We start from the raw sequence: 24,295 nt of genomic DNA, 5'->3' as shown, positions 1-24,295 counted from the left end.
AGAAAAATAAGTCACTTAACCCTCCATTGCCCCATGTAAGCCGCATTGAGCCTGCCATGAGTGGGAAAGCGCTGGGTACAATTGTAACTAAAATAAAAAAATAAATAAAAAAGAAAGGCCAAAGGTACTCAAAGGCTCAAAAACCAAACATGTGAAGAGAACCAAACATGTGAAGAGACACTGAAAAAAAGCGCAGCTTCTCTTCATGCGGAGAAAACAAAACCGAGGAAACTGTGTTCTCGCAGCAGGCGGGAAGGCACTTGCGCATGCGTAGTAGAACACAGCTTGCGCTTCACAAAGCTCTGTTTTTTTACTTGGGCATAAATGCTGGATCGGATGACACGGATCGGCGTCTACTCACATGTGAGAATATGAGAGCATGCTTGTCCTCAGAGAAAGTAAACTACAAAACAATCCATATTGCTAACTTTCATATCAACGCACTAAAATTTGAAAAGCCTTATCTAAAACCATCAAATGCACTCATGATTATTAGTTTTTCCGAAGTCTATTGAAAACTCACTTCTTCAGTCTAGTCTTTAAGGAAATGAGCAGTCTTCTCAAATAAACTCATGCCATTAATTTTTAACTCATCCCACCTCCCGCTACTTTACCCATTCTCTCTCCCTTCCTCCCATGTGCCTTCACCCATCACACCTCCCATTACCTATCACAGCTAATATTTCAATTATCTAGCTTAAATCACTAAGTATTTAATTACACCTGCTCTTAACTCAAGTTCTACTGGTCTAACATTATATGATGTATTTTACTTTTTGTTATATTTTGAACATGTTCATGCTTTTCTAATTGTTATGTAAGCCACAACGAACCCGAGTTCAACTCGGGCTAATGGGAGATATAAATGTCACAAATAAAATAAAAATGAAGGAATGGGGGGGGGGGGGGGTGGAAACACATGGAAGACAGAATAGGCAAAGGCACATGGAAGACAGAGAGAACGGGCAAAGGCACATGAAAGACAGAGGGAACGGGCAAAGGCACATGAAAGACAGAGAGAACGGGCAAAGGCACATGAAAGACAGAGAGAACGGGCAAAGGCACATGAAAGACAGAGAGAATGGCTGAAAGTACATGAGGGCACACAGAGAAAGAAAAAAATGGGTGAAAAAACGGGGGCGCACATGACAAAGGAACGGGGGGGGGGCAATGAGAGAACAGATGAACGCACAGGGGTGCACATGAAGGAATGGGTGAAGGCACAGGGGACACATGAGAGACAGAATGATTGAAGACCCCCTCCAAAGCTACAGTACGTATTCAATGCCTGGTGGGGTAGCTAAAGCCCCACCAGCTGAAGAAATCCGCTGCCCGAGTCACCCCCTTTCTCCTCGTACTGCCTCAGGAGCAAGAAAGTTAGCAGGGTGCCAGCAGCTACCAATGCTTGCACTCAAGCATACTCCGTTTGTACATGAACCGAGTATGCTCTGGGAGTGCCGGCATCGGTGGCCAGAGGCACCCCACTGACTTCCTCGCTCCCGAGGCAGCACAAGGTGGAAGGGGGACGCTTTAGCAGTGAATTTCTTCGACTGACTTCGGCATCCCCACCAGCAAAGGTATGTTATCTAATGTGTGTGTGCATTTTATTTTGGGGGTGGGGGGAGAGGAGGAGGGAAAGGAAATGTGTGCCCCACCCAGTCCATCCCATGTCTGCAATATGGCAATATATATATATATATATATATATATATATACACACACACACATATATATACACACACACACATATATATACACACACACACATATATATACACACACAATGCACTCCATTTAAGTGCACGTCGGATAAGCGCAGGCTCTGTTTGCCGTACTTCGGTCCCGTTTTCGGCACCATCAATTTCTATGGGGACAAACCGGTTTAGCACACTACTGACAAGTGCAAGATTCGCTTATATGCATGGTTTAAGACCGCTCCTCTACAGGAAAGACTCCGCATATGCACGCGCATGGAATATGGAAGCCGATTGGAATGTGACAACCGAGATTTCAAATTTACTGCCTCTTTAACTGCCCCAAGCATAGGGCTACCATATGGCTCCAGAAAAAGGAGGACGGATTGTGCCAGCCGGGTTTTACTTCCATTGCTTTCAATGGAAAGCAATGGAAGTAAAACCCAGCTGTCTCACTCCGTCCTCCTTTTTCTGGAGCCATATGGTAACCCTACCCAAGCAGATTAGGGGAAAGAATGTTGTTGGACTATGCACCGGGGTCATCATTGTCGAAATGGTGGCGGAACTGTAAAACTTTAACACTGGCTGAACGAATAGAAATTCTTAAAAAATTAGAAAACAAACAAAGTCAAGCATCTATTGCTAAAGAATATGGTGTCAAGCCCAGTCAAGTTTCACGTGTCTTGAAGCAGAAAGACCAGCTTCTGGAAGACTGGCAAAACAATACAAATCCACAACGGAAACAAAAACGGACGGGAAAAGCTGAGGAGGTAGAAGATGCTCTTCTTCAATGGTTTTCTCGAATCGGGAGCAGACAGTTTCCTGTCAGTGGTCCACTGCTTATGGAGAAAGCTAACCAGCTAGCTGAAAGTCTTGGACTAACTGAATTCAAAGCCACTGTTAGATGGTTGGAAAGATGCAAGGAGAGGAACAGCATAAAATTCAAGAAACAGCATGGTGAGAAACAAGACGCTGATGACTTTGGTGCTGAAAATTGAGTTGTTTTCAGTTCTTCCTACCATCTTGAATGAGTTTGCACCTCGTGACATTTTCAATGCTGACGAAAATGGTCTCTACTGGTGAGCGATTCCTGATGGAACACTTGCAAACATGCCGAAACTACTGGAGGTAAAACGTTGAAGGACCGACTGACTATCCTCCTTTGCTGCAATATGGATGGGAGTGAGAAGTTGGAACCCCTCGTCATTGGAAAGAGCAAGCAGCCTCATTGCTTCAAGAAAGTTAAGCGACTTCCTGTATCATACGAGGCTAACGCAAATTCGTGGATGACTGGGGAAATTTGGAAGCAATGGCTAAAGAAGTTAGACACTAGAATGCGGGCGGCACAAAAGCGTCAGAGTTTGTTGCTTTGTGATAATTGTGCTGCATACAGGGATGATGTCAGGCTAACGTCAAGGTGGTCTTCCTGCCACCAAACACTACCTCTCTGATCCAACCTATGGATCAGGGCATAATAGCCAATTTCAAACAACATTATCGGGCTCTTGTGCTACGTCGTCTGATGAGCGTTATGGATGATCAGACTGGCAAGGATAAACGTGCTGTTGAACTGGCTCGTAATCACTGTTGGATTCCCTACATATGCAGAAAGAAGCTTAGAATCATGTTACACAGGCAACCATTGTGAACTGCTACAAGCGGGCAAGCTTTGTTAGGGATGTGGAGAGGGACGAAACAGATGCAGCTGTTGCAAACGCGTCAGATGAACAGGCTATTGACATCCCAGCAGGTGTTACTGAAGAGGAGTTTCATCGCTACGTAGCTGTTGATTACGATCTACAAACAGCTGAAGACAGCACTGATGTCCAGATATGCGCCTACACGCAGGCAACGGCTGATGATGGAACAGATGAAGAAATGAGCAGCGAGGCACATGCTGATGAAATTCAACAACCTCCTGTCACTTTTGCAAGAGCACTGGAGAGTCTCAACACCGTGTGGGCCTATCTGTAGGTCACTGGATGTCAGTGCTATGACAGTTTTTACCATCTGGCAGACGTAGTCTATGGGACTCACAGACCCAAGAGTGTACAGAGGACTATAACTGATTACTTCAAGTAAGCCTAATGTCAGTTAACTGAGACTGTATTCTGTATGTATAAGAATAAACAGTACTGTACATTTGTTTATCAGATGTCAAGCTTCTTTGGGTCACAACGGTTAAGTGCACGCTCTGGTTAACTGCATGCATTTCTTTGGTCCCAGACCCTTGCATTTAAGCGAATTGCACTGTGTGTGTGTGTGTGTGTGTGTGTGTGTATATATATATATATATATATATATATATATATATATATAATACAGATGTACTATCTATATGTACAACTGTATGATGACAGTTTCATATCCTATGTTTTTATTTATTCATTCATTTTATTTCCATTTTGCTCACACCTTTTTCAGTAGTAGCTCAAGGTGAGTTACATTCAGGTACACTGGATATTTCTCTGTCCCAGGAGGGCTCACAATCTAAGTGCAATATCTCATTAGGAAGATATATTCAATGTATGCCCATCAATGTGCTTGCCAAAACATGGCCACATAAGGCTGTCTCTCAATGAAGTGACTTACCATACTGCTACAGACTTTTCTTTTCCCCTGCTCAACCCTAACCAAACTAGGGAGAGAAAGGGATTGGAAATAGCCAGTCCAGCCTACATTCACACCAGGGCTAAAGGACTAATAGACAATTGGCCCAGAAGCTCACCTCGCAGCCTTATTCTAAAATTGGTAGACTATTCTCAAAACGGTCACCCTAGAACCCTGAGGCTACAACAACAGACTGTCCAGCTGCACAGGTCTGCTTGCCTATGCAGGTCTGCTGGAGACAGAATAATATTGGAGTACTTGGGCTGCAAAGAATTACAGGATTCAAGCCTATGGCTCTCTGGCACCATCTGCTGGTATGTGAGCATGAACAAGGTGGCTGGTACGATTAAATATAAAAAGCAATTCTATAAGCTGGCATCTAAAATTTTTGGGCTTGAATGGTAACTTTATCTAAAATTAAATGTCAAAAGTGTGCCCAATTTATAGAACAGGAGCCAGAGTTACACACATAAGCGCTAGGTGCTATTCTATAAACAGTGAGCCTGCAAATAGATGGGAAAATGTGGGATACCAATGTAACAAATAGATAAATAAATAAATAAATAAATCACTTAGCATGCAATTGTCAGGGATGTACATGTGGGCAGGGCATGTGTCACCAAACCACAAATGCAACTTATAAGAATACTGTCAGTTGCGTGCGCTGGATGGTGCATCCACTTACACCAGCCATTGTCCTGTTGTAAATAGGTGCCTACCTTCTGGCAAGCCAGCGCAGCACTGCCCCAGTATTCTGTAACAGCTTAGGCAGCCCCTTAAGCCATTACAGAAATGGAGCTAAGCGCACCCCTTTGAGGTGATTGGAAACGCCTGTAGTCTACCTTTAATAGGGATTCAATTCACTCTCTTCTATCAAGAGCCTCCATTACAGCAGCAAGTCTTGTGGCTGAAAAGCACAGCCTGTGGCTTTCACTGGAACCTGAACCAAGAGCCACTGGTTAGATGCCACTGCTGCACCTATAGCTGGATGCCTGTCTATTCAGAAGCTGGGAACACTACCTGGATTAGGAATCAAACCTAATTTTTAATATTGCTGCAATAGTACTTCCACTATTAGATCAGCTCCCAAACTTTAGTATTCCTCAGATCTACATAATCTGGTTCAATAACCATACTGCCTAAAGAGTTCCAAAATACCAAACAGCAAACCTAAGGGTAGTGAGGATGCTGTTAGAACAGGAGATCTAATCTAATGAGAGCTATCCTCCAAGAAGGATCCAGCAATCTTATAATGTTGTGCAGTTAGCTAGTGGATGATACACATGAAAAGGGAGCAGATTCATGATGTTACAAGAGCCAATATGATCAGCCTAATATGGTGGCTACTCTAAACAATGAAGCTCTTTGATTCACTGGTGCTGGTTCTTAAAACTGAGTATCCGCTCCCCATCACTCTCACAATGGTTCTTACTTTGTGCACACATTAGCTTTCTGGGTTTTTCAAAACTTTGCTTTTCCCTTGAGAAGGGGTTCTTTATTTGTGAACTTGGCGAGTTAGATACGGACATCACTTACAAGCAACTGACTAACAGCACCAGAAGCCACGCTGCCTTGGGAAGATGCAACTTGCTTTGGAATCAATGTGCTGCTACCTGCTCAAAGATGGAAATCAAATTGCCTTCACATTATTTGCTTGGTGTGTCTATTTGATCCCCAACAAGACAGATGAGCTACAAACATCAAGCCTCTGAAGATGTCACCTACCACACAGTCTATTAGTAGAGTCAAGGCTCCTTCAGTGTGCCCTTCATTTCACCTACTAATTCAAAATGTGTGCCCAACTGGACAATGAGACCCATGTAGATGAAAATACCTTGGTACTATTTTACCTGCTGGTCTGCAAGCTGTCGACTCACTTTGCCATGCTGGCACAGTGTGTGGTGTAGAAGGCACAGTGGGGTGGGTTTGCATCTCATTAAGCATTACAGGGGCTGGAGTCAGATTCACACCTGGAACAGTAGCAGGTAAATGATCTGTAGGTATCTGAAAAAAAAAATGCTACGATTACTAATATGTGGCGATCAGACTGAAGATGGAGAGCAGCCAATCACAACAATCCAAATTTATTAACCTATTTCCAGTTTCTGTAGATTCAGAGGTTAAAACAAACCATCAACACCATCCTCAGATAAACCCAGGAGGATACAAATGTTTATATGTTTCAATGTTTGTTATATTGCCTAATGAGGAAACACCAAATGAAGTGTACAGACAAAAATAGGAAGAAAAGAATGCCAATTATAGGACACTAGTAAGAAAGGCCCGTTTCTGAGGCCAGTGAAACGGGCGCTAGCAAGGCGCTTTCGTTACCATCCCCCCTCCCCTTGTTGCTGGACTTACCCTCCGTGCTTGAGGGTGGTCGTGGGCGCCTCGCCCCCCCAACGTAGAGAGTGGCTGACTGGCTCCCTCGCTGCGTGTGACCTACAACCTGCCTGCCTCACACTCCCTCCGTTCGCCCTCACGTAGATCGATGTATGCCCCGCCCTCGCGTCAAACGTGATGACATCGAGGGCGCATGCGATTGGTGAAGTGTCAGTGCTCTGCCCACGACGTCATCACGTTTGACGTGAGGGCGGGGCAAACAGTAATGGGGATAAATTCCGATCTCTGCCGCCTCACAAACCGGAAGTTGCAGCTTCATTAGAACGTTGAGGTAGCGAATTATGTGCGGAAGGGGCGTGGCTGCGGGGGCGGGTCTATCAGTGAGAGTGAGTGGTGCCTGAGTGACAGTGAGTGGTGAATGGTGACAGCCTAAGTGCAGGGCTCCAGTGTTTCCCTGCCACAGAGTGAGCTTCAGAATGTTTGAGGTGAGAATTATTTATATAGATAATGAAGGTGACAGGTCTAGCTAAACAATCTGTGACTATCTAAATCATTTAATATGCTCCATTTTTATTCTGATAATTCACTGCTGAAATTCTAGTGTTTGTCCTGTAGTAGATTGCACCACAAATAAGAAATGGGTAGGACATAAATGCTTCTGGTTTGGAGTGAATCAATGTCAAAATACAGAAAACTTGTACACAGTGCAAACTGAGAATACTCCAGGAACCACCATGCTGGATCCCAAACTAGATTTCAAGGGCTTCCCACTACAGTGACCGATTTATACGTTTCCAGTGATAGTCTTTTCCCTACTCTCCTGTCCTCTTAAAGGTTCCCAATGAAAGCACAAGAGCATGAACAATGTGCATCGTCCACACAGATCTCTGCATACACACAAATATATTTGCATTTTTTAAGCAACAGCCCAACAAAATGTAGAAGCAGAGAAACAGAATATCCAGTAAGTTTCATTTTTTTAAAACATACTTTCCAAACCATGTACCCATTTAATGGCATATGACCTAACTCTGAAAACAGGATCCTAATAAAATTCATTAAAGCTTCTCCTCTTATAATTATTGATATAACTGATATAATTATTGTGAATATCTGGATTTATATTACAACAAGGAAAGCTTATTTTTTATATTCTAGGGCAAAATTGGAAGTTAAATCATTTGAAAATTCTGGTCCCACCCAGAGAATTACCTTAACACAGTAGTTAACTGGCACTTGGGACTTAATCAGATACCGCATTCAATTCAAGCTTCTCCTTCTTACCTACAAATGCACTCAGTCTGCTGCCCCTCACTACCTCTCTACCCTCATCTCCCCTTACGTTCCCGCCCGTAACCTCCGTTCACAGGATAAATCCCTCCTCTCAGTACCCTTCTCCACCACCGCCAACTCCAGGCTCCGCTCATTCTGCCTCGCCTCACCCTATGCTTGGAACAACCTTCCTGAACCCTTACGCCAAGCCCCCTCCCTGCCCATCTTCAAGTCTTTGCTTAAAGCCCACCTCTTCAATGCTGCGTTCGGCACCTAACCCTTACCGTTCAGTGAATCCAGACTGCCCCAATTTGACTGCCCCTATCGGACCGACCGTTCACTTGTCTATTAGATTGTAAGCTCTTTGAGCAGGGACTGTCTCTCTTTGTTAAATTGTACAGCGCTGCGTAACCCTAGTAGCGCTCTAGAAATGTTAAGTAGTAGTAGTAATCATTATACAGCAGGAGGTAAGGGTTGAGCTCTGAATAGGGGTCAAACCATTTCTAACTTTGCTCAGGTGCTGACCTCTCTGTACCTGAAGCAAACTCCTCCAAAGTATAACAAATTTGGACCTTTTAAATTCCAAACTTCTCAACTTGCTGGCTAAGGTGAGATTCCTGATATTCTCTTTAATTTAATGCTTAGTGCTTAATTAATTAATTTTGCCCTGTGAAACCTCTTATTTTTCTTTCTTTTTCTCTTCCTACCATGCTCTGAGAGGGAGGCTGTATTGTATTGGGGCTCTAAAGTGCATTTTACATTGTTGAAACTGATATAATTATTGGGAATATCTGGATTTATATTACAACAAGGAAAGCTTATTTTTTATATTCTAGGGCAAAATTGGAAGTTAAATCATTTGAAAATTCTGGTCCCACCCAGAGAATTGCCTTAACACAGTAGTTAGCTGGCACTTATAATCCCACCCACCCCAGGGTTTTCCACTCATTTATAGACAAACCAAACCTCATTAACTTAATCATACACAGGCAGTCTTACAGACTGTTAACCCCAACTAAGTACACCTGTTCATACCCAATTCAAGAAATCAGGATGACTTTTATTCTCTGCAATAATTGTGGTACTTTAGTTTCAAGGCCAATCACCTGGAGACTTAAAGCTTGCCCTATCTGTCTTCAACTATCTAGTTTTAAACAAGAGCTCAGTAAAGTAATGCAAGAATTGGATACAATTAAACCAGCTTCTAGGACTGCACAGAGAAATAGCTTCTCACCACTCCCTAACATAACATAAGAACATAACATAAGAATTGCCATACTGGGACAGACCAAAGGTCCATCAAGCCCAGTATCCTGTTTCCAACAGTGGCCAATCCAGGTTACAAGTACCTGGGCAAGACCCCAAAACAGTACAATACACTTTATGCTACTTGTCCTAGAAATATGCAGTGGATTTTCCCCAAGTCCATCTTAATAATGACTTATGGACTTTTCTTTTAGGAAGCTATCCAAACCTTTTTTTAAACCCCGCTAAGCTAACTGCTTTTAACACATTCTCTGGCAACAAATTCCAAAGGTTAATTACATGTTGAATGAAGAAATAATTTCCTTCAGTAAAACCATGTTGCCTCAGATCTTGTAAGCCATTGGATTCTAGGAATCATACTATCTTTTCCTTCAGCAGTGCCTCCTTACTTTTTCTTATCACCGAAGTGAGGCTTATTGACCTGTAGTTTCCCCACTTGTTTTCTGTTAACATTTTTGTGGAAAGGGACCACATCTGCCCTTCTATAATCCTCTAGCTCTAAGGATCTATTATACAAATCTTTACGAGGGCCCTCCATAAGTACATAAGTAGTGCCATACTGGGAAAGACCAAAGGTCCATCTAGCCCAGCATCCTGTCACCGACAGTGGCCAATCCAGGTCAAGGGCACCTGGCACGCTCCCCAAACGTAAAAACATTCCAGACAAGTTATACCTAAAAATGCGGAATTTTTCCAAGTCCATTTAATAGCGGTCTATGGACTTGTCCTTTAGGAATCTATCTAACCCCTTTTTAAACTCCGTCAAGCTAACCGCCCGTACCACGTTCTCCGGCAACGAATTCCAGAGTCTAATTACACGTTGGGTGAAGAAAAATTTTCTCCGATTCGTTTTAAATTTACCACACTGTAGCTTCAACTCATGCCCTCTAGTCCTAGTATTTTTGGATAGCGTGAACAGTCGCTTCACATCCACCCGATCCATTCCACTCATTATTTTATACACTTCTATCATATCTCCCCTCAGCCGTCTCTTCTCCAAGCTGAAAAGCCCTAGCCTTCTCAGCCTCTCTTCATAGGAAAGTCGTCCCATCCCCACTATCATTTTCGTCGCCCTTCGCTGTACCTTTTCCAATTCTACTATATCTTTTTTGAGATACGGAGACCAGTACTGAACACAATACTCCAGGTGCGGTCGCACCATGGAGCGATACAACGGCATTATAACATCCGCACACCTGGACTCCATACCCTTCCTAATAACACCCAACATTCTATTCGCTTTCCTAGCCGCAGCAGCACACTGAGCAGAAGGTTTCAGCGTATCATCGACGACGACACCCAGATCCCTTTCTTGATCCGTAACTCCTAACGCGGAACCTTGCAAGACGTAGCTATAATTCGGGTTCCTCTTACCCACATGCATCACTTTGCACTTGTCAACATTGAACTTCATCTGCCACTTGCACGCCCATTCTCCCAGTCTCGCAAGGTCCTCCTGTAATCGTTCACATTCCTCCTGCGACTTGACGACCCTGAATAATTTTGTGTCATCGGCGAATTTAATTACCTCACTAGTTATTCCCATCTCTAGGTCATTTATAAATACATTAAAAAGCAACGGATAAACCAAAGAATAAAAGAATAAAAGAATAAAAGAATAAAAGCAAAGAATAAAACCACATAAGAACAGATGGTTCACAGTAGGCTCAGGCAGACTTCGTCATGTGACACAGAAGCATCCGCCCGCACAAGTGTTGCCACTAAAGAATTCTTTTGCTCCATTACAGCACTGTAATGCTCCTGAAAATAGAACTGAAGCAGAGGAAAAAGCAATAAAGTTGGAACAAAAAGACATGAAGGTACCCAAAGTGAAAAGACACCCCCAAATCACTAATGTTAAAACACATACCAAGAAATATAGGTGGAAAGCAATGGCCACAAATGCTCGTAGTCTCAGCAATAAAGTTCATGACCTTCAAGCCCTGATGGTGGAAGCAGACTTAGATGTTGTTGCAATCACAGAGACATGGCTCAACAGTTCCCACGAATGGGATGCAAGCATACCAGGCTATAATCTATTTAGGAAGGATAGAGAGGGTCGTAAAGGTGGAGGAGTAGCTCTGTATGTGAGGAATGATATCATGGCAACTGAAATGACAGGGACCTGGGGAAAAGAAGAAGCGATATGGATCACCTTAAAAAGAAAGGATAGAAATTCTGTCCACGTGGGTGTTGTCTACAGACCCCCCACACAATTAGAGGAACTAGATAAAGATCTGATTGCAGATATTCAAAAATTAGGAAAGAAAAAAGAGGTTCTGTTGATGGGAGATTTCAATCTGCCGGATGTAGATTGGAAGGTTCCGTCTGCCAAATCGGAAAGAAGTAGACAGATCGTGGATGCTTTCCAAAGTGCTCTGCTCAGACAGATGGTGACGGAACCCACGAGGGAGGCAGCGATGCTGGATCTGGTGCTCACAAATGGGGATAGTGTGTCAAATGTGCGAGTGTGCGCGCATCTGGGAAACAGTGACCATCAAACGGTTTGGTTTGATATAACGGCTGAAGTGGAGGGCGGCCACTCTAAACTCAAAGTCCTGGATTTCAAGCATGCTGACTTTAGTAAAATGGGGGAATACCTGAGGAAGGAGATGATGGGCTGGGAGGACGAACAGGAAGTGGAAGGGCAGTGGTCCAGGCTGAAAGAAGCAATAAATAGGGCCACAGACCTTTATGTAAGGAGAGTAAATAAAAGCAAGAGGAAAAGGAAACCGATATGGTTCTCCAAGCAAGTGGCTGAGAAAATAAAGGCTAAAGAGTTGGCGTTCCAGAAATATAGAAAATCTCAAGAAGAGGAACACGGGGAGGAATACCGGATGAAACTGAAAGAAGCCAAGAGAGAGGTACGTCTGGCGAAGGCGCAAGCGGAAGAACAAATGGCTAGAAATGTAAGGAGGGGGCGACAAAAATTTCTTCAGGTATATTAGTGAAAGAAGGACTAAAAAGGGAATTGTGAGCCTGAAAGATACAGCGAACCGCTATGTAGATAATGATGAAGAAAAAGCCAATTTACTAAATAGCTACTTTTGTTCGGTTTTCACTGAAGAAAATCCTGGAGAAGGACCGCGAGGGACTGGCAAAAGTACACCTGAGAATGAAATGGATATAGCACCGTTCACGGAAGAGAGTGTGTATCAACAACTTGGAAAGCTAAAGGTGGACAAAGCCATGGGACCGGACGGGATCCACCCCAGAATATTGAGGGAGCTCAGAGAGGTCCTGGCGGGTCCTCTTAAAGATTTGTTTAATAAATCCTTGGAGACGGGAGAGGTTCCGAGGGACTGGAGAACGGCGGAGGTGGTACCTCTTCACAAAAGTGGTGATAGGGAAGAAGCTGGAAACTACAGGCCGGTAAGCCTCACTTCGGTTATTGGAAAAGTAATGGAAGCCATGCTGAAGGAAAGGATAGTGAATTTCCTAGAAGCCAACAAGCTGCAAGATCCGAGACAACATGGTTTTACCAGAGGGAAATCGTGCCAAACGAATCTCATTGAATTCTTTGATTGGGTAACTGGAGAATTGAATCATAGACGTGCTATAGACGTAATCTACTTAGATTTTAGCAAAGCTTTTGACACGGTTCCTCACAGGAGGCTCTTAAATAAACTAAATGGGCTGAAGATAGGTCCCGAAGTGGTGAACTGGATTAGGAACTGGTTGACGGACAGACGACAGAGGGTGGTGGTAAATGGAGTTCGCTCGGAGGAGGGAAAGGTGAGTAGCGGAGTGCCTCAGGGATCGGTGCTGGGGCCGATTCTGTTCAATATATTTGTGAGTGACATTGCCGAAGGGTTAGAAGGTAAAGTTTGCCTATTTGCGGATGATACTAAGATTTGCAACAGAGTGGACGCCCGGGAGGGAGTGGAAAGCATGAAAAGGGATCTGAGGAAGCTAGAAGAATGGTCTGAGGTTTGGCAATTAAAATTCAATGCGAAGAAATGCAAAGTGATGCATTTAGGGAGTAGAAACCCACGAGAGACGTATGTGTTAGGCGGAGAGAGTCTGATAGGTACTGAGGGGGAGAGGGATCTTGGGGTGATAGTATCCGAGGATCTGAAGGCGACGAAACAGTGTGACAGGGCGGTGGCCATAGCGAGAAGGTTGCTAGGCTGTATAGAGAGAGGTGTGATCAGCCGAAGAAAGGAAGTGTTGATGCCCCTGTACAAGTCGTTGGTAAGGCCCCACCTGGAGTATTGTGTTCAGTTTTGGAGGCTGTACCTTGTGAAGGATGTTAAAAAAATGGAAGCGGTGCAAAGAAAAGCTACGAGAATGGTATGGGATTTGCGTTCCAAGACGTATGACCAAAGACTTGCTGACCTGAACATGTATACCCTGGAGGAAAGGAGGAACAGGGGTGATATGATACAGACGTTCAAATACTTGAAAGGTATTAATCCGCAAAAAAATCTTTTCCGGAGATGGGAAGGCGGTAGAACGAGAGGACATGAAATGAGATTGAAGGGGGGCAGGCTCAAAAAAGATGTCAGGAAGTATTTTTTCACGGATAGGGTGGTGGATGCTTGGAATGCCCTCCCGCGGGAGGTGGTGGAGATGAAAACGGTAATGGAATTCAAACATGCGTGGGATATGCATAAAGGAATCCTGTGCAGCAGGAATGGATCCTCAGAAGCTTAGCTGAAATTGGGTGGCGGAGCAGGTGGGGGGAAGAGGGGTTGGTGGTTGGGAGGCTAGGATAGGGGAGGGCAGACTTATACGGTCTGTACCAGAGCCGGTGATGGGAGACGGGACTGGTGGTTGGGAGGCGGGAAATACTGCTGGGCAGACTTATACGGTCTGTGCCCTGAAAAAGACAGGTACAAATTCAAGATATGAGTTTATCTTGGGCAGACTAGATGGACCATGCAGGTCTTTTTCTGCCGTCATCTACTATGTTACTATGTTAAGCGACAGGAACCACAGTACAGCTTCACAATCTGCAACACTTCCAAGCTCCTGCAACGCAAACAAATGGAAGGAGGGACAGAAGACACAAACATAGCTGCTGAGTGCAGACAGGTGTGAGGAATATTTTACTATACACGTATAGTGAAGGTACTTATCTGTAGAAGGTGTTCTCCAAGGCCAGCAGGCTTATTTATTCTCACAAGTGGGTGACGCTGACCCGCATCGCCCAGTTCGGGACTTATAACAAGTATAAGTAGAGGTTTGTGGAGCGCAAGACACGCTCCACCACGAATGCGTGAGTGCCTCCCCACCCGCGCAAGAACATAAGTATTGCCATACTGGGACAGACCAAAGGTCCATCAAGCCCAGCATCCGTTTCCAACAGTGGACAATCTAGGTCACAAATACCTGACAAGATCCCCAAAAAAGTACAAAATATTTTATGCTGCTTATCCCACAAATATTTTCCCCAAGTCCAATTTAATAATGGTCTATGGACTTTTCCTTTAGGAAGCCATCCAAACCTTTTCTACACTCCGTAAAGCTAACCGCCTTTACCACATTTTCTGGCAACGAATTCCAGAGTTGAATTACACGTTGAGTGAAGAAAAATTCTCTCAGATTCATTTTAAATTTACTACTTTGTAGCTTCATCACATGCCCCCTAGTCCTAGTAAACAGACGCTTCACGTCTACCCGTTCCACTCCACTCATTATTTTATAGACCTCTATTGTATCTCCCCCCCCCCCCTCAGCCGTCTTTTCTCCAAGCTGAGGAGCCCCAGAAGCTTTAGCCTTTCCTCATAGGGAAGTCGTCCCATCCCCTTTATCATTTTCGTCGCCCTTCTCTGTGCCTTTTCTAATTCCACTATATCTTTTTTGAGATGCGGCGACCAGAACTGAACACAATATTCGAGGTGCGGTCGCACCATGGAGCGATACAAAGGCATTATAATGTCCTCATTTTTGATTTCCATTCCTTTCCTAATAATACCTAACATTCTATTTGCTTTCTTAGCCACCACACCACACTGAGCAGAAGGTTTCAAAGTATCAACGACGACACCTAGATCCCTTTCTTGGTCAGTGACTCCTAACGTGGAACCTTGCATGATATAACTATAATTCGGGTTCCTCTTTCCCACATGCATCATTTTGCACTTGCTCATGTTAAATGTCATCTGCCATTTAGATGCCGAGTCTCGTAAGGTCCTCTTGTAATTTTTCACAATCCTCTCGCAATTTAACTACTTTGAATAACTTTGTGTCATCAGCAAATTTAATTACCTTACTAGTAACCCCCATCTCTAAGTCATTTATAAGTATGTAAAAAGCAGTGGTCCCAGCACAGAACCCTGCGGAACCCCAATAACTACCCTCCTCCATTGAGAATACTGACCATTTAACCCTACACTCTGTTTTCTATCTTTTAACCAGTTTTTAATCCACAATAGGACACTACCTCCTATCCCATGACTCTCCAATTTCCTCTGGAATCTTTCATGAGGTACTTTGTCAAACGCCTTCTGAAAATCCAGATACACAATATCAACCGGCTCACCTTAATCCACGTTTGTTCACCCCTTCAAAGAAATATAACAGATGGGTGAAGCAAGATTTCCCTTCACTAAATCCATGTTGGCTTTGTCTCATTAATCCATGCTCTTGAATATGCTCTGTAATTTTGTTCTTCATAATAGTCTCTACCATTTTGCCTGGCAGCAACGGTCTCCTCAGTTCTGTTTCTATCACTGTGAGGAGAGGGCGTATTTTATTTTACCACCTCGTCACAATGCTCTATCTAAAGAGCTTTTTCATGCCTTTCTTCAATTTTTTTTGTCTAATATTGTGTTCCCAGTTGTGCAACCCCTTTTGTCTTTCCCATATATTTTTAGTTTACTTTGTCCAATTTAAGTTTCCTTTCTTTTTCGTCGTCGTTCAGCCGCTTTTTGGCCTTCACTTCGGCCGGGAATTTTCCCTTTGTTTTTTGTCGTACTTTGCCCCTTTTTCAGGCACCATCGCTTCGTTTTATTTAGCCAAGGAAATTTTTCCTTCCATGTCCACGAATGTTCCCAGTGGCTTTAAGCGCTCTACCCAGTGCAATTGGACTATCTCTGGGAAAGACACCCATTCTTGGTGTCTTCAGTGTCTGGGGTCCGACCACTGTGTTCTCTGTCTTCATATGAAGAAGAGGAACCAGATTTCCAGCCAGCTCAACAAGAGATTTTTGGAGCCAAGTCCAGTTCCTTGACGTTGGAAACGAGGTTGGAGGCATCTGAATTGACTGAGTGTCGCACCGGGAGCGTCAGTAAGCATGGCTGCTGCTAGTCCCTTAGATACTGGGAGCAGTGAAGCATTGAGTGGGTCTCCACCTGCCTCGAGGCATCCTGCTGTGCAGGGTCCCCGGGACCGTCAATCGTCGGACCTGACCCCGAGGCAACGTGTGGATTCGACGTCCTTATTGGCACAGAGGAACCTCTTGTCCTCGGATAAAATTCTTTTTAAAGACACAATAGACCAATAATACAAAGTGAAACACCATCTGAGTTAGTCATATTTCCATCAACCCCAGATTTAATGATCATTTTATCTTATTTTAGCACAATCCCAGTTAAGCGCCCCTAACTACATATTTCTCTCTTTTGCACTTCAGAAAGAAGAACAAGGCTACTTAGGTAGCAGCATCTTTAATTTTATTAAACCAACAGGGCTTGGGTTTACAGTGAAAAGCTAAATGTGTACCCTAGCTGCCTGTAATAAATACTTTTTCAAGGTTGATGGAGTTCCACTAGTTCAGGAAGGTTTATAAAGTACAAATATATTTATGCCACAAAGTCTTGACAAAAATGGCACTTGGAGAACTATTTTTGAAGACATGATAACCAATGATCCTAGGGTTTAAGGATAGTGTGAAGGAGTCCAGAGTTTGTACAGTATTCATAAGGGCCATCTACTCTCTAGTTTTAATTGTAAACTGCCTAGACCTGTATGCTGATAGCGAAGTTACTCACCTTTCTACAGGTGTTCTCCAAAGACAGCAAGGCAAGTATTCTCACATGTGGGTGAATTCATTCGATGGAGCACCAGTGTGGACGTTACCCAGCAGTCCAAGAAAACTTATGGAAGCCTTTGGCAGACCTGCACTACCCATGCGCAAGTGCCTTCCTGCCTGAGTCACGCGACACCCACAGTTGGGTAAAAAAAAAAAAAGTATAAAGAATGTAACTCCAAGGGAAGGTGGGAGGGTATGTGAGAATACTTATCCTGCTGTCCTAGGAGAACACCCGTTACAGGTGAATAACTTTGCTTTCTCCAAGGACAAGCAGAATACAGTACTCACACCTATTGGAATCCCTAGCTACCAGGCTCATCGAAAACAACAAACAATAATAAAAAGGGACTTGCAATGGCAAGGCCAATCAGAACAAACAGCACTAACATAACACTTCCTGTTGTGAAGGTGCAGCCTAGAAAACAAAAGAATGAGCCTAAGCAGGTAGAGTTGGATCCTAGACCCCAAACAAATTCTGCATGACTGACCAAACCGGCTATCGCGTCGGGTATTCAGTTCAAGAAAGTAATATGTGAATATGTGGATTGAAGAACATATTGCACCCTCTGCAAATCTCTTCAAGGGAGGCGGACATCAAGTGGGCTACCAACGCAGCCATGGCTCTGACATTGTGAGCCGTGACTTAACCCTCTCAAGTCAGACCAGTCTAGACATAAATGAAAGAGATACAGTCTGCCAGCCAATTGGATAAAGTGCATTTACAGATGGCTGCCTCAATCCTGTTTGGATCAAAAGAAACAAAAAGCTGGGTGGACTGTCTATATGCTTTAGTTTGCTCCAGATAGAAGGCTAAGGCTCAACTACAGCACAAGGTGTGCATTGTGCTTTCGCCAGTTCATGGAGCCTTGGGAAGAATGTTGGCAGGATGATTGACTGATTAAGATGGATCTCTGACACCACCTCAGGAAGGAATGAAGGATGCGTGTGGAGAACTACTCTGTTATGATTAAACTTGTATGGCAGATCACCTACTAGGGCCTGCAGCTCACCGATTCTGTGAGCTGAAGTAACTCACCAAAAACAAGACCTTTCAGGTCAGATACTTCAGATGGCAGGAATCAAGTGGCTCAAAAGGAGCTTTCATCAGCTGGGTCAGGTCAAAATTGAGGTCCCATGACAAAGTTGGAGGTTTGATAGGGGGCTTTGTCAACAGCAAACCTCTCATGAAGCGAACTAGAGGCTGTACAGAGATGGGCTTTTCCCCCCACAGTGATAGCAATCACTGTGACGAACTTTTATAGAGTTGTTTTTTTAAACCAGACTCAAAGGTATTGGAGGTATTCAAGCAATTTTTTGTAGGACAAGAGACAGGATGCTCTCGCATCAGATGGTAAACCTCCTCCACTTAAAAGTCTAACAATTCTTAGTGGAATCTTTCCTGCAAGACAGCAGGATTCTGGAGACACAGTCAGGCAGTTGGAGGGATGCAGATTCTACACTCTCAAAATCCTGGTCATGAGGGCCAGGAACTAGAAGTTGGGAAGCATAAGAGACCCCTCGTTCCACGTGATGAGGGCTGGAAAAAGAGTCCAACCTCCATTGTTCTTCTGAGGACAACTCCAAAAGAAGAGGGAACCAGATCTGCCTCAGCCAATACGGCGCAATGAGAATCATGGTGCCTCGGTCCTGCTTCAGTTTCAGCAAAGATTTTCCTATCAGAGAGATGGGAGAATACGCATACAGAAAGCTCTCCCCAAATCGAGGAGAAAGGCATCTGATGCTAGCCTGTTGTGTGACAAGAGAATGGAGCAGTACTGTGAGACCTGGTTGAGATGAGTGGCAAAAAGATCCCATTGAAGGGATGCTGCACTCTCAGAAGATCTTGCGGGCAACGCTCATGCTGAGAGACCACTCGCGTGGTTGCATTGCCCTGCTCAGTCTGTCCGCCAGATTGCGGTCGATCCCTGTCAGGTATGTGGCTCAGAGAATCATGGTGTGGCTGGTGGCCACTGCTACATCCTAAGTACTTTGTGACACAAGGAGTAAGATCCCATGCTCTCCCCCCCCCCCCCCAAACCCTTGTTGGCATAGTATATGGCAACCTGATTGTTTGAAAGAGGACAATTTGGTTTGACACTCAATCTCTGCAAGCCTTTAGTGTTCCAGATTGCCCGGAGCTCCAGGAGACTAATGTGAAGCTTGATCTCCTGAATGGACTAGTGCCCCTGGGTGTGAAGCCCATCTACATGAACTCCCCAGCCCATATTTGATGCATCTGTGGTCAGGCTCCTCTGGGGCATAGGAATTTGGAAAGGTAGTCCTAGAGTCAAACTGGACCGAATCATCTATCACAGATACAACTGAGTTAACTTCTGTGTGACCGAGATGACATCCGAATGGCTCCCGTCGCCTGACATCACTGGGAAGCAAGGATCCATTGGGCAACTCATATGGAGGCAAGCCACAAGTATGACATGCACCGTGGAGGCCATATGGCCTAACAACATCAACATCTGCTGAGCTGTGACCTGCTGGCTGTGCTGGACCTGAGTAGCAATGCAAATGAGGACATTTGCCCACACCTGAGTCAGGTAGGCCCAAGCAGGGTTCCTATGTACAAACGTTGTGCTGGGTATAGATTGTACTTGTGATACTTAAGCAGCATCATAGGTGGCGCAAGCGCCCTCAATGCCCTAGCTGCTCCTCTTGTAGCATAACCTGAAACCTCTCCTCGAGGACAGGCATCATTAAAGGCAAGGCCAGTGCCAAGGTGGAGACAGCCCATGAAGAAGTCGGTGCTGAACAGGAGGGCATATTAACACCGCTTCAACAAAGAGGTCCTCTCAGCACCGATGTTTCTCATGTACCGATGACATTGGTGCCCTGGAGCTCCTAGCACTATGCTTTGAGGAGGACCAATGCTGATATTTCTTTGCCTTCTTTTGGTGCACAGCACTGGAGTCCTTCAGTGCTGACAAAGACAAAGTGGAACCCATGAAGGTCCTTAGTTACTGGGTCCACGTGGGGGCTACCAATGCTCAACACTGAGGCAGTGGCGACCCCCTCAATGTTGATGCATTTCCAGTGTCCGGTGCCACTCCAGAAGCCATGGGGACTGATATTGGCATTGAAAGCATCAACGGATCGGACTTTTAAGTGATGAAAAGTCTCTCACACACAGCCACTCTGCTCCTGTGAGTTCTTTTCAGCATTTGAGCACAAAGAGAGCAGTTAGAGGACTTGTGATGAGGGCCCAGACAATTTAGGCACGTCACGTGGGTCAGTCACACACATGGTCCTAGAGCAGTCTGTGTACCACTTAAACCCACTAGCAGGTTTCTAGTACATCATGGGAAGAATAGCCATAGCAAAATCAAATGGTTCAATGTTGCAAAGATTTTTTTTTAAACCAGCCAGGAGCTCAGGCTTAACACAGCCGTGAGCCACAAAAAAGAAAAAAAATCAAAAGGGCTGAAAAAACTAAGGTAAAAAGAAAGGAAGAGAAAAAACTGAGGAAAAGGGGAAAAAAATTCCATGCTACTCACATGAAAATTCAGGCAGGAAGGCAGAAATTGTCAGAAAAATAAAGTCACTTGCTGCTGTGACTGAAGAGATGGCTTCATAGCTCTGTGGAAAAGTGAAAACTGTGGGTCTTGTGTGCCTCGGGCACAAGGGAAGGCAAAGTTTCCAATGACCTGTTACTGGCCAAATCCAAAGGTCTCTATTCTATCCTCATCCTTCTCAATCTATCCGCTGCTTTTGACACTGTTGATCACAGCTTACTCCTTGATACGTTGTCTTCACTTGGATTCCAGGGCTCTGTTCTTTCCTGGTTCTCCTCCTACCTCTCGCTTCACACCTTTAGTGTACACTCTGGTGGATTCTCTTCCACTTCTATCCCACTACCAATCGGTGTACCTCAGGGTTCTGTTCTCAGTCCTCTCCTGTTCTCCATCTACACGTCTTCCCTTGGCTCTCTGATATCATCCCATGGCTTTCAATACCATCTCTACGCTGACGATGCCCAGATCTACCTCTCTACCCCCAAAATCTCATCCAGCATCCAGACCAATGTATCAGCCTGCCTATCCAATATCTGTGCCTAGATGTCTCAACGTCATCTGAAACTTAACATAGCCAAAACTGAGCATCTCATCTTTCCCCCTAAACCCACCTCTCCTCTCCCCACCTCTCTCACCCTTATCACCTCTCGCCTAGATTATTGCAGCCTGCTACTCACTGGCCTCCCACATAGCCATCTCTCTCCTCTTCAATCAGTCCAAAACTCTGCTGCGTGACTCATTTTCCACCAGAGTCCCTATGCTCACATTAGCCCTCTCCTCAAGTCACTTCACTGGCTCCCTATCCGTTTCCGCATTCAATTCAAACTTCTCTTACTGACCTATAGGTGCATTCACTCTACCGCTCCCCAGTACCTCTCCACTCTTCTCTCTCCCTACGTCCCCCCTCGGAAACTCCGTTCTGTGGATAAATCTCTCTTGTCTGTTCCCCTTCTCCTCTACTGCTAATTCCAGACTCCGTTCCTTTTATCTCACTGCACCTCAAGCCTGGAACAGACTTCCCGAGCCTGTACGTCTAGCTCCGTCTTTGGCCGTTTTCAAATCCAGGCTAAAAGCCCACCTCTTTAACGCTGTTTTTGACTCCTAACCACTATTCACTTGCCCTGTACCCTTTTATCCCCACCTCTTGAATTCCCTTACCTCTTAGTTGTTCTGTCTGTGTGCCTGTCCTATTTAGATTGTGAGCTCTTTGAGCAGGGACTGTCTTTTTCATGTATGGTGTACAGCGCTGTGTATGCCTTGTAGCGCTATAGAAATGATAAGCAGTAGTAGTAGTAGTGTGCTGTAGTCCTACCAAAAGCTTCTAGAGGTTTTCTTGGAAATTTGGTTAACATCCGCACTGGGGATCCATCGAATAATGTCACCCACATGTGAATATACCGTGTCCTGCTTGTCCTCAGAGAATAGGTGGTACAGAGTTATAATAAACCATAATTCTATCCTGGCTCACTGTTAAAATATGCTACAGTGTGAGATGCCATTCAACTCAATGAGATGCATTGCTTCCTGTAGATACTTCAGAATACTTTGAAAGCTTGTCTAGAAAACATACACAGTGGATAAGTTTTATACAAAAAGGACATCCCACAAGAGCAGAGAAAACTTTTCATCCTCCTCAGTCAGCCCTTTCCATAATCATTGGAAGGCAGCCTGAAAAGGATGGTAAAGGGTATATATAATGTTATTTCCTGGAGCCTTCTCATACCTATCGCTATCATGAGCAAAACATGAACTCCATTTACCCAGAATAAATGGGCTTTCTCAGGAAGCATTGTGTCCAATCAGGGCTCCAAAAGATAAGCAGCTGACCAGGGCCCTGGAACAATGGCAGTAAAAGCATCTTTGGCTCTGGATAAGAGCCCAGCAGGAGGAAGTAGTGGGTTTGGGAGGAACTTTGGGTTTAAATCAGAACCCAAGGAAGCTGAGGACAATGGGAAAGATTGTACCTTTGGCTTCCATCTAGAACAGTTAAGATGAAGTGGGATGGGGAAGGAGAAGAGGAAAAGAGATGTAGGAAAGGCATCTTAAGCCCGCACCCCCCCCCCCCCCAAATCCAAACTTGACAGATAAGACTTCTGAGATGTGGTGGGAGGAGGAAAAGGGGGAGGAGAGGGGTAATGAAAGGGGAGAAAGGACTGCACAGGTCGGGTATGATGGGGGATAGGGTACAGGTGTGGTAAAAAAAAACAAAAAAAAACATACCAGTCTGCAGTGGGAAGTTATATACACTAGAGAATGACACGGGGACAAAGTCTGTCCCCATCACTGCCCCATGGGTTCTGTCTCCGTCCCCACTCCATCCCTGTCCCATCCCCGTGGGCTCTGTCCTCATCTGCAGAAGCCTTGAACACTTATGATTTTATATTTGAATCTTTTTATTGAAGTATAAAAAGAAACAATATGCTGTGCAACTGTTTTGTATAAATTACAAATAGAGAACAATCATAACAATGACCAGTTATAATAACCCTCCTTCCCATCACCACCCTCTACCCTTCCAACAACAGGTGATTTCTACTACACCAAAGAATCCTAATTCACACTGTTAAAATGTCCAGAGGTATAAAATACAACCCGTTCTATATGCCCTAGAGGGGAAAAATATGCCCTATGAAGCACTGTTATGTTTTTTTAATCTGTGGACAAATAAGAAGTCATCAACAATCTCAGGATTCAATCTAGCTCTCCTGTCTTCCACAGTCCTTCCAGAAATAGAAGTTGTCTTCTTAGAAGATGTGCTGGTAGCAGGATGTACAGTATCCCCCATGTAAATTTTGCTAGTTGTGGCCAGTATGTTTGCTTGTTTTTCCAAAAAAAATCGAAATATCTTTGTAGGCATCACTTAAATATAAGTAACAGTCCAGTTCACTAAGGCTTCAAAATAGAAAATGACATGGGGACAAAGTTTGTCTCCGTGGGCTCTATCCCCGCCCCCATTCCCACAATTACTGCGGTTCCCCATCCCCGTGTCATTCTCTAATATACACACCAGAAGGTAAAATTATGTATCATACCTGATAATTTTCTTTCCATTAATCATAGCTGATCAATCCATAGACTGGTGGGTTGTGTCCATCTACCAGCAGGTGGAGATAGAGAGCAATCCTTTTGCCTCCCTATATGTGGTCATGTGCTGCCAGAAACTCCTCAGTATGTCGATATCAAAGCTCCATCTGCAGGACTCAGCACTTAGAGAATTACACCCACAAAGGGCCACTCTGCCCAGCTCACCACCGCCGAAACGGGGGAGGGGAATCAACCCAGCTCATCCCCACACAAGTGGGGGAGGGGAATCCGACCAGCTCATTCCCGCGGAGTGGGGGAGGGACACTACACCCGCCGATGTGGGGGGATCTGGCTTATCCTGCAACCGCGGGAGGAGCTGACTGACCCTAATACCGCCGAAGCGGGAGGGGTACAAAGCTGCCCTACAGCCGCATGAAGCGGGAGGGAGCGCCAGCAGAATTTAGGTCTCAATCCAGCCCCGTAAAACGGAGGGGAGAGGAATGCAGCAGCTCACTGTAACACAAAATCGTCTCAACTCCTGAAGAATCCAATTGAAAAAACTTGAACACGAAGTCCTCCTGAAC

The 24,295-nt window shown here is 44.6% G+C and overlaps 1 protein-coding gene across 1 annotated transcript in view; it reads right to left on the bottom strand.

Moving 5' to 3' along the window:
* OTUD4 (OTU deubiquitinase 4) overlaps nt 1-24,295 on the bottom strand; it is a 246,343-nt gene that overhangs the window by 25,564 nt on the left and 196,484 nt on the right. The window contains 1 exon segment of the mRNA XM_030191676.1: nt 6,155-6,308. Coding sequence (XP_030047536.1) covers nt 6,155-6,308 — 154 coding nt within the window.

This window comes from Microcaecilia unicolor, chromosome 2 (genome assembly GCF_901765095.1).
Source record: "Microcaecilia unicolor chromosome 2, aMicUni1.1, whole genome shotgun sequence".
In the NCBI taxonomy this organism is placed as follows: Eukaryota; Metazoa; Chordata; class Amphibia; order Gymnophiona; family Siphonopidae; genus Microcaecilia; species Microcaecilia unicolor.
This window is presented reverse-complemented; position numbering and strand designations above follow the sequence as displayed.